This window comes from Sceloporus occidentalis, unplaced genomic scaffold (assembly GCF_023333645.1).
Source record: "Sceloporus occidentalis isolate IW3139 unplaced genomic scaffold, rSceOcc1.0.p SCAF_4, whole genome shotgun sequence".
Classification (NCBI taxonomy): domain Eukaryota; kingdom Metazoa; phylum Chordata; class Lepidosauria; order Squamata; family Phrynosomatidae; genus Sceloporus; species Sceloporus occidentalis.
Genome location: NW_028316984.1, coordinates 200,446,422 through 200,463,645, shown reverse-complemented (window position 1 = coordinate 200,463,645; position 17,224 = coordinate 200,446,422). Strand labels below are relative to the sequence as shown.

The following is a 17,224-nucleotide window of genomic DNA, read 5'->3' as shown; positions in this document are numbered from 1 at the left end:
GTGACAAATGTTGCTGTCTTTGAGCAAGCAGAGATCACTAGCATTGAGGCCATGCTATTGAGGACACAGCTGCTCTGGGCAGGACACATTTCTAGGATGAAGGACCATCGCCTCCCAAAAATAGTATTCTACGGTGAACTCGCCATGGGTCAGCGTAAGAGGGGCGCCCCAAAGAAGAGATACAAGGACTACCTGAAACAACATCTCAGGCTCGGTCAAATTGATCACCAACAATGGTCCGCCCTGGCCTCGCACCGGGAGGCATGGAGACGCACTATCCACAATGCTGCAGCCTTTTTTGAAAGCTCACGCCAAACAAGTTTCGAAGAGAAACGACAACGCAGAAAGAACCACAGCCCGGAAACATCACCCAAGGAGACTTTCTGCTGTGCTTTCTGCAACCGGACTTGTTTATCTCGGATCGGCCTTTTTAGTCATCAACGCGCTTGAAGAAAGTGCGGGATCATGAGTCCTTCCTGAATCTTCGTTTGCGAAGAAAAGCCAGAGAGAGAGAGAAAGTGAAATCTTCTAAATCCTGCCCAGAGCTTTTCTTTGTATTGGTGAAATACTTTGGGTTTCAAAACTAAAAAGCTATGATCTTAAAGTTCACTACCTTGATGTTAGATTACTGGAATTTACCTAAGAAGCAAAGAAGAAGAACCAGGGCAACACAGGATTTGACATTTCATATTGTCAGCACATAGTGATTTCAATACAATACAATACCTAGTCCAGGTTGAGGGCAGGGAGAGCCATATTGTGGTGTGAAGGGACCTTGAGCTATCACTCCTCCCATAGCCTTTGTCAGAAATTGAGGTGAATACTATTCTCAATAAAAGGTAGCAGGTACAGAATGATCCAGTTCTGAACAGGATTGCAGCTTGGAGAAAGAAGATAACACAACAATCCCCATCCCCAATCCCCCAACACAGCAAGGTGGGTTTTGTTTTGTTTCTTTTGTTTTTAAATCTTCCATGGTAGACTTTTCCATGTGACATATCTCATGTCCAGTTTGGCCCATGAATAAAAAATGCAAGGTATTTGGAGCACTTGTATTGTTTTCCAACCTTTATCCCACCACGCTCCCCTCCGGAAATCCCACCGCTGGCCAAATGTGGAGTTTCTCACCTTTAAGCCACCGAATGTGAAGTCTTCCACTGTACTCACTGCAATCACCGAGAGTGAGGGCTCTCCCTTATCCCCACCTCTGCCACCAGTGTAAAGGCTTCTTCCTGTCCCCCTTGTGTGACAACAACTGTGGGGGGCCTTTAAATACTACTTTTATCCCTAACAACACATACCTATTCAGTGTTTTCAGAACAGACACCTTCTTGTTATCCATGATTTCAGTTAGATAGCAATGCTGGAGGCCAAACATGTGTACAAACAAAAACAAATCTTTATATATAGAAGTTAATTGTAATAAAACAGATTAAATAGTTATTACATTTGAAACATGTAATCATAACATACATGAAATACCAATTTCTTTGGCTCCAGTGACCAACTGTTCCTTATTGGTTAAACTCGAGTCCAGGATTGCTGCTCCCCTTGTTCCTTCTTCCACCTTTTGAGAAAGACACATCAGGAATTTGTTGGAGAGCCTATGCTAGTCTCCCAGCAGATATCTGGATAATCCCCATCTCACTTCTTGGAAACTTCTGAGATTTGTTTCAGAAAAGCATCATCCACCTCCTTGTCTTGGTTTGGTGGCCTGCATTAAATTCCTACCACAATGTTGTTGTTTTTTGTGTCTTTGTCCATTTAGCATGACAGACTTGTTGCAGAAAATACAGCTTGTGACCATGGCCACATAAACGTTTTCTTCTTTTGTTTCCACGATGTGTTTAAAGTGTCCCACGCTCACCCAAGTGGCCAAGTATCAAAACTGGGCTATTTTATGGAAGTTCTCTGATCTTGAGTTAAAAGTTGGCTGCTAAAAGTTAGCCAATTATGTTGATATAGCAGTTGGCTCTGGAAAAAAAAATCTGGTAAGGGTAAGTAGGAATGCAGAAACTAAATATGTACTGTTATGAATATATAAGAAATGTGCTTTCTCTTGCTTCTCCCCTCTCCATCCCTGCAATTTTTGAAACAGCTGGTAAAAGGACTTCAACAGGAGCTGAACCGTTTGTACACGCTTTTCTGTTCTCGGAATCCAGAGTTCACGGAAAGGGGCGGGAAAGTATCCATCGTATCACATTCCTTGGGATGCGTCATCACATACGACATCATGACAGGATGGAATCCAGTCAGACTCTATGAACAGTTGCTTGAGAAGGAATATGATGACCTTGAGGATACATGGATGAGCTATGAGGAGCAGCATTTATTAGAAGAATTCTACTTAACCAAACAGCGGTAAAGGGGTTTCCTTGTTGAGAAGGGATTGGGGCATTGAAAACCATTCATTGAGTCCAGTTTTAACAGCTGGATTTTTAATTTTATTTATTTTTATTTTTTATTATTTTTTTTTTAGATTGAAGGAGATAGAAGAGAGATTGCATGGACTGAAGAAATCCACCATATCCAAGACACCTGCCTTAAAATTTAAGGTATGAAAGAAATCAATGTCTTGGATGATGGAATAGTGGGCATGCTTATCAAATTTGCAGTTGACCCTTTAGATGGAATAGCTAACGTCCCAGAGGACATAGAATTCAAAATGATTTTAACACATTAGAATGTTATGCAAACCTAACAAAATTAATTTCAACAGGGAGAAATGTAGGATACTAAAATTGGGCAGTAAAAATGAAATGCATAGATGTAGAATGGGTGACAACTGGCTTGACCACAATACGAAAGGGAACTAAAAGTCTTAGTGGACCACAGGTTGAGCATGAGTCAGCAAAGTGTTGCGTCAGCTAGGAAAGCCAGTGCAATTCCAGGCTGCATCAAAAGGAGTGTAGTGTCTAGATTGAGGGACGTAATAGTACTACTCTATTCTGCTTTGGTCAAGCCTCTTCTGGAATTTTATGTCGAGAATGTGGACGCGTGATGGTGACCAAAATGGTGAAAGGTGTGGAAACCATTCCTTATGAGGCGTGGCTTAGGAAGCTGGGTATGTTTATTTTGGAGAAGTGTAAGCTAAGATGTCATATTGAGGATGGATGCTGCTCCAGAGACCAGGACACAGCAACAGATTCAAGCTACAGGGGAATAAATTCCACCTAAACATTAGGAAGTACATCTTGACAGTTAGAACTGTTTGAGAGTGGAAGACACTCCCTTGCAGAATGCAGGAGTCTCCTTCTTTTGATGTTTTTAAACAGAGTCTGGATGGCTATCTGTCAGGAGTGCTTTGACTGAGTATTCCTGAATGCAGGGGATTGGACTTGATGGCCTTTGGGGTCTCTTCCAACTCTTGGATTTTATGAAATGTCCTTTCAGGGTTATGGCTCCGTTTCAGAGAGAAGGAGATTTCAACTCTTTTTCAGGCTTTAATTTCACCTCAGTTACACAAATCTCTCCTCATTAAATCCACAGATATTTTTTCTCATATGGAGTTCAAGTTTAATTAAAAAGCAAACAAGAATCCAGCTTCCCATTTTGACTTTTTTTTCTGCCAATGGCAGGCTTAATTAAGAACCAACTTTATTCAAAGAAAAGAAAGGGAAAAACATGTTTTTTGTGGGGTTTTCGGGCTATGTGGCCATGTTCTAGAAGAGTTTCTTCCTGACGTTTCGCCAGTCTTCCTGACAGATCCCAGTGGCTGAGAGGGGAAGGAAGAGAGGGAAGGAGTCAGGAAATGGCAGGAGGGTAACATCCTAGAATAGGTGGATGCTACGTTGAGCTGTGCTTAATTTTTCCGTCGGTCCTTAGACGAGGTACCGAAGCATCAAGGACTGTGTGTTGTGCCTTCACCTCTAGTGCTTTCTCTATTTGCTGCGATAAAAGGAGGTGTATTTAGACCCGAAAGCAGCCCATACAATATACCAAAGGGTTTCGTAGTTGAATGAGAAAATGGCTAGCTGGGAAACAATTCCATTGTGAAGTTCTTCTCATTTAATTTCTTAATTTTATCCTCCCCCCATACCCTAATCTAACTTGAAGTTTTTATTTATTTTAAATTATTAAAAATTGGGGGGGGGGGTCCAAAAAGCAGCAACAGCATTGCAAGTTTACTAATAAAATATTAATGTGTAGTATGTATCTGACTTGGGATTGGCTTTGTAGGATTTTAGGAGAAATAAGGCTCCTCAGAAAAAGGCACTATGAGTTTCCAGTTTACTCACTAGAGTGTTGGGGAAGAGGGCTAGGAATCCTCTTCCAGTATATGCCCAGTGTCATTTCTTTGGATTGCTAATACTGGTCAAAACATTGCCAGATAGACCATTGGTCTGATTTGGTATAAAGAGGTATCATCTCTTATTGTATAACGTGTATTAAAACGTTAACATTTTCGTCTAATTAAAAAGATTGTATGTACAGCGCTGTGTAAATTTACAGCGCTTTATAAATAAAGGTTAATAATAATAATAATCTTCTAATTTTAAAGCTATAGGGAACACTTTCTTCAGATAGAGTTAAGCAGAAGTCACAATCTTCTTCATTTCTCATATGATCGTGACTAAGCAATTTTGAGAATACCTTTTAGAATCATCTTTGTCTCCCAGCCTTCCCCATCCCTCATACGGGACACTTTTAGTGGAAGTTTTCAGACACTACAGTTCTGAAGTATTTTTGGAGTCTGTTTCAATATCCCATGACCTGTGGCCATTTCCTGGTATTATCAAAGGATGTAAAAATGTGATGCATTATTGCACGATGGATTTCCTCAGTTTCTGATGTATTAAGGTGAGATCACAGCTCTCTTACCCACCACTCCCAAGATATGTGTGAGAATGCTGCCTTTTCACTGCCTGTTAATACCAAATGAACTGTCTCCTTAGGTTGAAAATTTCTTCTGTATGGGATCTCCATTAGCAGTGTTTTTGGCCTTGCGCGGCATCCGTCCAGGGAACAGTGGAAGTCAAGACCACATTCTGCCCAGAACTATTTGTAACCGGTTGCTAAACATTTTTCATCCTACAGACCCAGTGGTGAGTGTTAGTGCAGTAACCAGCTGCCCTGCCTTGAGGCAAAGTGAAATGTCCCCAAAGGGCCACGGCAGAGCGGAAGGCAATTGAGTGTCACAGGACCTGATCCACCAAAATGTTCTGTGGAAATGAAGGGAATGGTGCAGCACTGCTTCCTTTCATTTTGGCCAAGCTTCTAGGGGAGAATGTCACTGCAGATGAGGAACAGGCTGTTTGGATTTTCCATCTCAGTCACTCAGATCTTGGCTGCTAGCTCTGCTCAATAGTGTTACTAAATATTAGGTAGTGGAGGATCGTCAGTAACAGAAGAGGTCATCCAGGCTCCCTGTGTGGACACAGCTATGTGTCACACAGCTGGCAGAGCATGAGGGAGAGAGACCTGGTGTATGAGAGTTCAGAGCACATTCCTCAGCCGCTTCCTGGGGTTGGCCGTTAATGGGATGTCGGGTCAGTGTTTAGCCTTCACCTTCCCAGCCTGATCCAGATGGATGGCTGCCTTTTGCATTTTAAGAAGTGCAGTAACCCTGCAAAGCCTTTGTGAATGTGTGCATATCACATGCTACCACCCAGTTAGTATAGCCAGCTGCAAACTGACAAAGTCATTTTTCTCCAGTGCTCAACCATTAACAGATAGCAAGAATGAAAGTAGGCTGACGGCTCGAAAATGATGATGTGTGTCTTCATGCATTAGTTTTCTTCTGAGACTCTGCATTGATTCCTCACCATACCCCTTCCTAATTGTTTGGAAACTGGTTGGAAAATGTGGTGAAATATTGACTATTTGTTTATTGAATGGATTTGTATATCTCCTTTCTATTCCTGAAGTTTTCCAAATACTATTGATTGTTCAGTGGAAACTGATGTTTTAAAACACTTCAGAGATAGTAGCTCTGTATACCAGCAGCACATATGATTAAGAAACTCCATAGCAGTGCTTCTGTGGGTTTTCACAGATACTGGGATTTTCACAGCTATAGTGATTTTTGAAATACTAAAAAATAAATCTGTTGAGAAACCTTTTTTTCAGCCATCTTTCTCATCTTTAGCACTCTAACTAGGCTTTTAGAAGCAAGGACCACATGAACACTAAAGGTCCATGTCTAATGTGTCACTTTTTTCATGACATGCTGTAAACTAAATGCAGGGCCAAGAGGTATAAGGCCATGAGGTGATTATCCTTTCTAAGAATTTAGCTGGCCAGAAGAATAAAATTGGATTTCCCCAACTTTTGAATAGCCAAATCGATGAGAGCAGTGGGGGGGTTCACTCCCAGGACATCCAGAAGTTTTTGTCAGAAAGTCTATTAACTGCAGCTAATTGGAATGTTTCTTAACTTCAAAATGGGAATACGTATATCTGTTTAAATGAAAAATGGGTATCGTGAAGAAATACATTTTTGTCTTTTCACTTAAGATACATTTGTTGGTCTTCTTACTTGCAGGCTTATAGACTAGAACCTTTAATTCTGAAGCACTATAGCAACATTTCTCCTGTCCAAATCCACTGGTACAACACCACGAATCCTCTACCTTATGAGCACATGAAGCCAAGTTTCCTCAACCCGGCAAAAGAATCTACCTCAGTCCCAGAGAGTGAAGTTCTCACAACACTACCCAGCCCTACGACATCACCTGTTCTGGCTCGGCGGCACTATGGCGAGTCCATAACAAATATAGGCAAAGCAAGTATAATGGGTAACTATTCTGGAGACCTTGAAAGCCTTTGTTTATTTGTGGCTATCCTATCTCTGTTACCAGTTGGGCTCTCCAGATTCATTTGTGTCCTCATACATGCTCTGCAAATATATACATGTAAGGGCTGTTCTGGCCTTTTCAGTAACACACCTGAGGTCTACATCTAGGCAGATTGGTCTCACTGCCTCACACTGACACAGAGCTGTCTCATAGGAGAATGTTACTGAATACACCAGAATCGAAACATGCAGCACCTTGCCAGAGTATCCGCTCACACAGACTTCCTTCATCTTTTCCACATGTTCTTGAGTTACAACTTAGAATTGTATAGGATTCAATTGCTATTGTTATCACGTAATGTACAGAGCATACTCAACACTGTGACAGTTCCAAGCATTTTTATTATGGCACAAAAGTCAAGTAAACAACAAACTGGGACTGGAACTCAGGAATGGGATGAGTAAGGTTTTAGCACAGCCAATGGCTTTAGGAAAAGGAACATATCAAGACCAGCAAAGGTCCTAAGATCTGGAAAATACTGACAAGGAAAACAAGAACCCTGGTGAATTTCAAGAGCACAGGAACCAGAGCAAACCAAGACAACAGATATTGAATTACAGGGGTCTTAATACTGTGCAAAAGGAAATCATTGCCCTTAACTCTTTCTTACATTCCTTAGAAATGTAAAGGGATTGGCCGGACAAACAAAAAGTGTCTGCAAGGATCAGCCTTTCTGAGGTTACACCAACCCCCAATAGTGAGGAAAAAACACAAAGCTGATGTTGATGGTTCAGTCTGATTAAAACATTTTCTTAAATAAATAAGGTATTTGGATCCAAGTACAAGTTATTCTCAAAACAAGGCTCTTTGCCTGCATGTATTCACACCTTTGGTCTGATTCATGGATAGCCATATTCCTGGCATGCTCATTTCCTTCTACTGGTGGCTTAGTGGAGTCATATTCATTTGCCCTGACTCTGCATTTACACCCAGCTATTGTGCTGCCTGGTACCAGTCGAGGTTGTCTTAATATCCCAGCATTCACTTTCCTGATATCACTCTGGTCAGTCTTTTCTTATTCCAGGTTGTCCTAGGTTTTACGTGCCCACCATACTCACAAACATGGGGCCAGAAGAAGGTGCCACACAGTATTTCCTAGTGGACACTACAACCTGCCAGCACCTCAAGAGAATAAAAATCTCCCACAGCCCTGAGCTAGAGTCATCTAGGGTCAGTCATCATATCTTAAGTTAATCTCTGTCACAGGGTGACAGCAGTGTGGGAGGTTGATCGTGTACCTTGCCTTGAGCTCCTTGTTTGTTACTTTTGAAACCTTCTCTTTCCTTCCTTGGATTCAAGTTGAACATTTTCCCTCTTGGAAGAGTTGTGTGAGTGCCCGCCATGGGGGCTGCCACAGGATGGGATGGTGGCAACACACCACCATTTAATAGCAGTGAATTCTATTCTTGTCCTATGATTCCTCAAAAAGGGGAATGTTTTTGTTTTTGTAGCATCCTTGTCAGATTAAATTTCAAGGTCACTCATTGATTTCATGGCTTAGCAGGGATTTTGTTTTTCCTCTGTGCCTGAGAGTTCCACACACTAAACCCAAAATAAAACCTTTTAAGATTTGCAAAATAGCATTGAATGGTGGCAAGTTGTTCCTTTGGTCATCACAATGTTGTAGGCACAGTAAGGAGGAGGAAGAGTAGGAACAGTACATGTCTTCATCTCATACCTTGATCCATAAAACTCAGACATGGGCCTATGGTACGAGGTCCAGAGAAAACACTCGCCAGTGAAATTAATGATGGTGGAGACTTTTTAAAAAGAGAAAATGCTATAGTCTTTGGCCCATCTGTCAAAGTGATATGCTCTTTATTATTACCTACTCAGAAGGAGAAATATTAGATTACTGTATTCTGCATCATGCTCCTCCTTGAAGAAACTCTTGCTTCTACTTTCTATTACAGGAAATAACGCTTTTTGTGAGTCCCATCTGTTCCCGCTTTGCTCTTTCTCACCATCAAAGATGAAGTATTGTCCCCTCCCAAGTTCTCTGTCTCACCATTCCCACCAAACAAGGCAAGATCATGGGATCATTTCCCACAATCTGTGGTCTTTGGAGCCTTCTCTAGGCATATGTGTAATTGGCCTTACTGGCATCTGTTTCAATACCCATCTGCTCAGGGCACAACTGCCTCAGTCATGGGTTACATATAGAATCATAGAGCTGGAAGAGACCACAAGGGCCAACCAGTCCAACCCCCTGCTGTGTAGGAATACTTAATCAAAGCATTCCCAACAGATGACTTATCAAGCCATCTGGATGAACATTGTCTACCATTCTTGACTTGACAGGGACTGGAACAAAAGATTATTTTCAAAATACATGGTTTTTGTTCTTGTCATTGTAGAGGGTGGCTGTTAACACCTTGCAGTGATGGAGCCGAAAGCACAACTCCATGAATCTCTTGTCCTGTTTCAGTAACATAAAATCTGGGCTTCTGTGTGTCAGTGTTGCACTTTGGTGCTTGGTTTCCTCTATCTATCATGCCTGCGCCCACCCCACCCCCAATTGAAATACCTACATCATTCTTCAACAGAACGATCTGATCCAGAGGATGGGGAGTATGAGACCTTATCCTCATCATCCTCTTCACTGCAGCCTTGTGGATCAGAACCTTCTGACCTCAAGAGAAGATGTTCAGTTATATTTTGAGCAATTGCTACACATGGCCACTGCTCTAGAAAAACCTTCTTGCCTCTGTCATCAACCCAGTATTTACAAAATACAGACAAAATACTGGTACTCCACCTATAGAAATCCCCATTGATATGGCCAGACTGTCCTAGAATAGCCAGACCTTCCTAGAGTAACCCTTCCTCACTTTCACCTACTTATAAGAAAGTCAAGAATTTTCACAAAGTATTGAAGGAAAATTGTTGTGGTTTTCCCATCAAGTATGTACTGGCAGACTCAATCATTGTTAAAGTCTCACAAGGCAAGAACAGGGACAAACCTCAGTTATCCACTGTGGAATTTGCCTGGCACCAGTGGCCAAAAGTTCTGTTCCTCTGCAGCATAATCACTTGTGTCGCCTATTTAACAAGTTATTTGTGAGTCAGCATGATATAGTAGTTTGCACACTGGACTATGGGCTTCTCTGCACTAGGGGAAAAGACCAAACTCACCGTGAAGCTTGTTTTGATCACTCTTCATATTTTTTTGATCGCTTTGTAAAGTGCCATGCAAAACTTACAGTGCTATATAAATACAGTTGGCTTTCCGTTTGCAAGGGGGATCCATTCTGGACCCCCTCCCCCATATAAATGGAGGCTCGTGCATATTCAAGCCTCATAGCCTTGAATTGGGCATGCCCCGGGTGCCTGCACTATTAGAAATGATGGAGGTTGCCCCTCCGTGCATAACTGAGGTTGCAGATCTCAGATCCGCAAGTTAGGAGGGGCGAGTATAAACACTAAGAAAGAAAGAACCTGGTGCTGGCAGTTCTCATGAAGGGAGATACCGTGGTTTCCGGCCCTTGACCTGACTGCTCCGAGCTATGATTCTGGAGACCAGAGTTTGAGTTCCTACTCCCCAATGGAAATTCACTGGGTGACCTTGGGCAAGTCACATTCTCTAAGCCTCAAAGGAAGGCAATGGCAAATCCCCTCTCAACAAATCTTGCCAAGAAAACCCCGTGATAGGGTCGCCCTAGGGTCTCCATATGTCAGGAATAGGTTAAACACAACAACAAATGTAAGTCACAGACCAGAGTGGTTGATCACTTGTAACTCATCATCTGTGAATTCACACTACCTGCTCAGCATTGTCCTTGTTGTCCTTGTTTGTTCTCGTTATGTTTCCATGCACTGAGCATTGTGGGAACTGAGAGAAATGGCAGGAGTCTTTTGGTCAAGAGCACTTGGGGAGTGAGCTATATAGGCACAGCACAACCTATATGTGTGAGTTCACAGATGACCACTTGAAGAAGCATGGTTACTGGCAAACTTCTGAGCACTTATGCCCCCAACAGGGTGCCCCCTGTCAGCTCAATATGAGATTTCACGGTGGCATACAATTAAAACATAAATGGTTTAAAACAATTCTAGATAAAAACAGCATAATAATTTAAATAGGATGAAAGCATACTAAATAGCAGATTAAAACAGCAGAAAAGGCTTCAAACAGTGAAAACTTTGTACATTTATTATTATTATTATTATTATTATTATTATTATTATGTTTTATTTAAAAGTAACAAAATTTGGACCCAAAGTCTTTAATAAAGATATTCAATTTTTTTTTTCATTTTAAGCTTACACAGTTAAAATAAGGAGGACAGACCCCAGGAAGACCTTGCATCCCTGTAGATTTGAAGTTTCGTAGCTATAGTTTGTGGCTGCAACTCTGTCCACAGGGAGGCAGCAGAGTCAGAGGGAAAAGCCAAGTTAATTTTCACATTTGAGTGGGTGGCCTCAGATGTTAAAAGCGAAGGTTTCTTGCCATTTGTAAAGCTCTGTAAATCACAGAGATAATTTATTCTGGTAGCTTAGAAACTCTAGAAGTACTAGAAGGTGGGAGGGGGTAGAATCATCCACACAGCCATTGGATTTAATAGTATAAGCAAGAAAATGCAGCCATCATCAAGTAAGGTAGGCTGGGCAAACCTGGAAGGTCCAGCAGCCATTTCTCACCAGCAAGTCTCTATATCGTCACGATAAAATTAAAGGGTCACTGTTTTTCAAAAGCGGATTTTTGGCTACAACAGAGTACAGTGGGGTTGCCTTCTAGAGAAAAACAATGCCTACTGTAGGTGCAGAAAATAAGCCCAGGAGGGCTACACTCCACTCCTGAAGGAAGGCCAAGAATTCACTGTGTCTGAAGCTACAGTGGGTGAGGCAGTGGGATATATGGCATTTCTGTCTTTAGCTCCAGCCATGCACTGATCCTTGTGTCATTTATGCCTCAAGCAGTATCTACTTGCAGAGTTGCAATTCCCTTTGTGTTGTGCTACCCAAATACAGGAGCTGCTAGCATTGGGAAAGGCCTCGGAGGGATGCTTTTTTCAAGATTTGGACGCTCCAGTGCTCCCGCCTCACAGGGACTCGAGCCTGGAAAAGAAGGAACAGACGTAGAGGAGAAGAAGTCTATGCTGAATCAAGCAACAATTGGGACTCAGACCTTTCCCCACAGCACTTCCGGCTTCCTAGACCCAACAGGTAAGCAAACGGCTCAGTCTAGCAAGGTCCATTGTGCCAGTCTTGGTTCAACCTTTCACTTTTAAAGAGAGTAATTCGGGGGGGGGGGGGGGGGGGAGGTTAACCACAAGCAGTTCATGTGGGATTTTGAACTGGTTCCTTGTACATCTATAACACATTTTAAGATACAGACTAGATGTACTGCATTGCTACAGAGTTGGACCTCATAAGCTGCATGACACTCGACCTACCTAGACTGAGGGCAACTGAAATCCTGAGACACAGCAGATGCTGCTCTTCGGTCCTTGGCATACCATGACTCTCCCTCCCAAAAAAATGCAGCCCGTCCCTCGAGGAATAGACTGTCTCTGAGGGTGGTGTACTTTCCTTCATTGAAGATCTTCAAATAGAGCTTAGATGCCCATTTCTTCCGAGTGCTTTAGTTATAGATTACTGGGAAGGACCCTTGATGGTTCCTTTCAGCTCTGTGAGTCCCTTTCAGTTCTGCTGCCCCAAAAGCTTCAGGGAAGAATGATCTGCCATTAAAAGTCCATCCCATTCACCCACCGTTGGGCCAGAGCATATTACATTCCTAGCCAAGAAAACTCTTTTTTCTAAACAGCAGTGATGGCCTGCTGGAAGTGCAATGTCTCATTTTGGTAGTAAGGTGGAGTGGGGATGTGGGGTCCCATGTATCCTCATCCAGTTGCTTTTATTTGTCTCTCTAATGGGGGTGTGTGTAGAGGCTCAGAAAATAGGAGAGGGGTTTAGGAATCCCATCTTTATCAACCAGCTGCAAAACAGGAATGCCTGGTTGGTTTGGGAGGTGGGTGAACAGTGACAGATCTTTCGATGATCAAGGAAGAGCACGTGCCTCCATGACGCCCACCTATCCTTGAGTGGGCCCAGTAACTCTACCCTTTTCTCTTGCTAATTTTCCCATGGTCTCCAAGCGCCCTGAAGGAGCACCACTGCTTATGTCCAAAAACATAAGTTGTTTAGTTGAAAGGTAGTTTAATACCAAATGCAGCTTCCTAGCCAGTTACTGGACCATTGCTCTGGGCAATTCATTGCTGCATCGTGCTTTCCAAGATCCAGAACCAAGAAAAGTTCCTTGTTTGGATTCCGGCAGTGTGCCCAGTGGCTGAGGATTCTGGGAGCTGCTGCGTAAAAAAGGAATGTCCCAAAGTTGTTCTTAGATCCAGATAGGGGGCTGCTTGCGTTCTCATTCCCAGCAGCTGCTTTTCACCCACACACCCAACCCAGCCCCTTCTTTTGTTTGAGAGCCCTATCCTATGAAGAGGTGTATCAATAGTGCATTAATAATATGTCATGATCCTGCTTTTTCCCTAGTCTGGGACTCAAGGTGGCTCCAACTGTTAAACACACACAATTTTAAAAAATGCATTTAAGATAGCGAACGAAAACCAGTTTTACAAAAACCAAGCCATTGCAGAGAAAACAGCTAAGCAAGCAATACAGCACATTATGCCTGGTAGTCTTCAACTACCTGTAGAAAGATAGCAAGGGTGGTGCCATCCTAAGCTTTCTGGGAAGGGAGTTCCAGAGCATGGGAGCAGCCACCAAGAAGGCCTTATCTCCTGTGTTCCCAGCAGGTGTATTTGTGTGGATAGTGGGACAGAAAGAAGGGCCAGCCCAGAAGATATTTGAAAACACAGACATGCTCATAGGGGAGAATATAGGCTGCATCTGCACTGCAGAAACAATGTAGTTTGATACTGCCTTAACTGCCATGGCCAAGTGCTATGGAATTCTGAGAATTGTAGTTTTATGAGATACTTTGCCTTCTCTGTCAGAGAGCTCTGTTGCCACAACAAACTACATATCTCAGAATTCCATAGGATAGACCTATGGTAGTTAAAGGAGTGTCAAACTGCATTAATTCTGTAGTGTGACAGCTGCCATGGTCCTTCTGATAACTTGGACCTGAGCTGTGTAATCTGAATCTGTCTCCCCATTCTGAAAATACTTCCTAGACAAGGAGAACATAAAGCACAGAAGAGTAACCAAAAGAAGGCTGTGGGTTTTTTCCGTGCGAATGATGTCTTACAGTTGCAAAGATTTGCATTTTGTTCTTTCTTTCTTTCTTTCTTTCTTTCTTTCTTTCTTTCTTTCTTTTTCCCTTTCTCTGTAGTGGAGCTAGAGCACAGGATTGACTTTGAGCTCAGGGAAGGCCTGGTGGAGAGCCGGTACTGGTCTGCCGTCACGTCACACACAGCTTACTGGTCTTCTATGGACATTGCTCTCTTTCTTCTCACCTTCATGTACAAGCAGGACCAAGAAGCAGATGGCATCAAGGCTCACTTAGACTCTGTTTGATTTTAGTTTGGGGGGTGGGGTGGGGGCGGGGGCATTGAGGAGGGCTCTGGGAAGAAAGGACAAAACTTGACAAGTGGCACAAAGCAGTCTTAAGTGCAGCATCTCTTTTCAAGGCATGTGGGTTTCAGGTTTAAATGCCAGTCTGGAGCTCTTCCTTCTGAGATGATTTGCTCTTCAAGGAACATTTCCAGTCCTCTGCTGGCTGAGGCTCTCAGTTCCCAGTCTTTCAGTTTCATACAAACAGGCGAGCGGTGGTTGTTTCAGCATCCATGATAAGGTTGATACCGTTACAGATTAACCACAACTGTTGTTTAACAGAGTTAATTTTTTTAAGGGCAGAGATTAGTCCTCCTGAATGGAATTCGTTTTCATTTAAGAACAATGCCTGCAAACCTAAGACGGCATCTTCTGTGTGTCCTTTGCACTGGGATTGAAACAGAAAATGGGTCTCTCATTCTTCTGATCCACCTGATTCCACCAAAATTCCTCAGAATGGCAGACTCAAAAGGTGTGCTAACACAACTCACTCCAATACTAAAACTGGCAAACAGGCATGAAACAGATACTTTGAAATACTGTTATTATAATTTATTATGACTCCAACTAACTTTTGTTTGACTCCAGTGTGTACAAAGCGTTACTTTTTCTACAGTTCCCCTCCTTTCTTTGTTTTTTGTTTGGGGCAAAAAGACATAAGTTAAAGAACCACACTTTTTTTCTACAGTGTTAAAACGGCTTTATTCCTCAAATGACATATCTTTGTACTATCCAAAAGGAGCTGTGAACACTGTGGCACACTTTTCAGTATTTTTTCATTAAAAATAAACCTTTGTGGTATCACACAAACAACCTTTGTTACCTAGTTTTTCTCCAAGATAAGTAAAGCTGTGCTGTGGTTCCTGAATAACAGTCTCTGGGAGCACTAAAGCCTGCTTCCTTTTCTTCTCATAGTGTAAAATAGCTGCACTGGAATTCTTCAGAGGTGAAGAAACTGAGCCTGGAATGTGTAGTTCCTCCATAATTAAGACATTCCTAAATAGGAGTGACATTGACCAATTACAGTCAGCTCTTAGTATCCACAGATTCTGTATCCCATGGATTCAACCATCCATTGATTGAAAATACTCCCCCATGCGTGGAAAAAAAAACCCACACCTTGATTTTGCCATTTTATGTAAGGGACACCATTTTACTCTGCCATTGTATATAATGGGATTTGAGCATCCCTGGGGGTCCCGGAAGCAAACCCCAGAAGATGAGGGCCCACTCACATTACAGCCAGCGCTCTGTATTCATTAATTCCTTAGCCACAGATTCAACCATCCATGGCTTGAAAATACTCCAAAAAGAAATATATTTTTTTAAAAAAACAAACCTTGATTTTGCTATAAATCCTTAAAAATATAATGGTATTTACAGATTTGTCATAAATACCATTTTACTATCCCATTGTATTTAATGGGACTTGAGCATTCACAGATTTTGGTATCCTCGGGGGGGTGACCCGGAACCAAACCCCAGCAGATACCAAGGGCCACCTGTAATTTATATCCCACTTTTCTCCTAGTAAGGGACCCAAAGTGGCTCATAAAATAAGGGAAAACAAAATACAGTTAAGCCATGAACGCTACAGAAGTTTCAAAACAAGTAACCGACAATGTTGATCAAATCACACCAGTGTTAAGATCTTTTGTTAAAGTCACCATTGGCTTGGATGCAAAGATGTGCCCACAGACACAGTAGCCATTTTGAGACTTGTTTTGCTCTCTGGTGTTTGTAATGCCACAGACAGGAGTCCAACTTACTTCATCCCAGGGGCAACTTTGTAGTTGGCTACTACAAAGACAACACTGGCAGCAAATCTCCGCCCAGCATGGCTCACAGACCATTCCTCCACAGAATGGCCTGGGCTACTTACAGGGAGCCCAGGTGGCTCCTGACAGTTTCACTGACTACTGGTAAGCACAATTCAAAGCGCTGGTCTTGAGCGCTAAAGCCTGATCCAGAATGAGTCCAGGTTATCAAAGGGCTGTGTTCTCCCTGTGGGCCCTCCCTTCTCTCCATCCTGGGACTCTGTTTCACTGCACAATTATGGGGCTGTTCTTCCACTACGGTCAGCTTTCCATATCCATGGAATTTTTTATCCATGGAGACGCATCCACAGTTTGAAAATATTTTTAAAATGTAGAAATTCCAAAAAGGAAACCTTATTTTTGCCATGATATGTAAGGGACTTGCTGACCACACATCACTGGCTCCCACAACAGCCCAAACACCAACAAGCAGTCTGCATAGCCCCTGTTCACTTGTAAGGAGAGACCCACCAGAATGGGATATTTGCAGGTACAAGCTGCACCGTGACATTATTATTTTTTCTTTCCATGGGGGCAATGCGCCATCCTCATCCTGTCCACCTGCCAGACCCGTTCAACGCCCCATGCAGCCCACCGTGCGACCAGCCACTCACTTTCACAAGTGATCAACCACCCATATGGTGGTGCCCAGGGCACCCAGTGACACATTGGCACAGCATGATCATGACAGCACCCCCCCCCATACATGACCCCTGCCTCATGGTCCCTTGTTGGACCAGCCAGTTGGGTTAATGTTGTTATTAAATCCATTGCATTGTTGGCAACTCAGTGTGTCATTTTGCTTCATGGGGTGTGTGATGGATCAATTGTGCAGCTGACCACTTGCGTGCAGATGCGATTGATTTGCAGATAGGTGACAAAAAAATAAGCAGCAATGGGGCCCATGGCGGGCTGGCCTGTTCCCTCATCTACGTGCCGGCAGGCAGTCCACACACTGGTGCAATAATTCTTAAATTCTGGCTTGAATCAGAGCAAATGAGGTTATTTTACCCTGGCCTTTATCACTAGAGCATGGTTTTCCTCCTGTGTTGGCCACATGCCTTGTTTAAACAGGTGGATTTCAAAACTG

At 42.7% G+C, this 17,224-nt stretch overlaps 1 protein-coding gene across 4 annotated transcripts in view; it reads left to right on the top strand.

The window, feature by feature from the left end:
* The window catches only part of DDHD1 (DDHD domain containing 1), a 65,781-nt gene extending 50,657 nt beyond the window's left edge, over positions 1 to 15,124 (top strand). For 2 of the 4 annotated variants that reach the window (XM_089522902.1, XM_089522903.1), the window contains 6 exons: positions 2,099 to 2,361; positions 2,480 to 2,555; positions 4,896 to 5,045; positions 6,484 to 6,736; positions 11,768 to 11,962; positions 14,097 to 15,124. In XM_089522902.1, coding sequence (XP_089379028.1) covers positions 2,099 to 2,361; positions 2,480 to 2,555; positions 4,896 to 5,045; positions 6,484 to 6,736; positions 11,768 to 11,962; positions 14,097 to 14,281 — 1,122 coding nt within the window. In that variant the 3' untranslated portion in view covers positions 14,282 to 15,124. Of the gene's footprint in view, positions 1 to 2,098; positions 2,362 to 2,479; positions 2,556 to 4,895; positions 5,046 to 6,483; positions 6,737 to 11,767; positions 11,963 to 14,096 lie in introns of those variants that run through there. The other 2 variants (XM_089522904.1, XM_089522905.1) reach the window with 2 other exon arrangements.
* Positions 15,125 to 17,224: the final 2,100 nt, after the last annotated feature.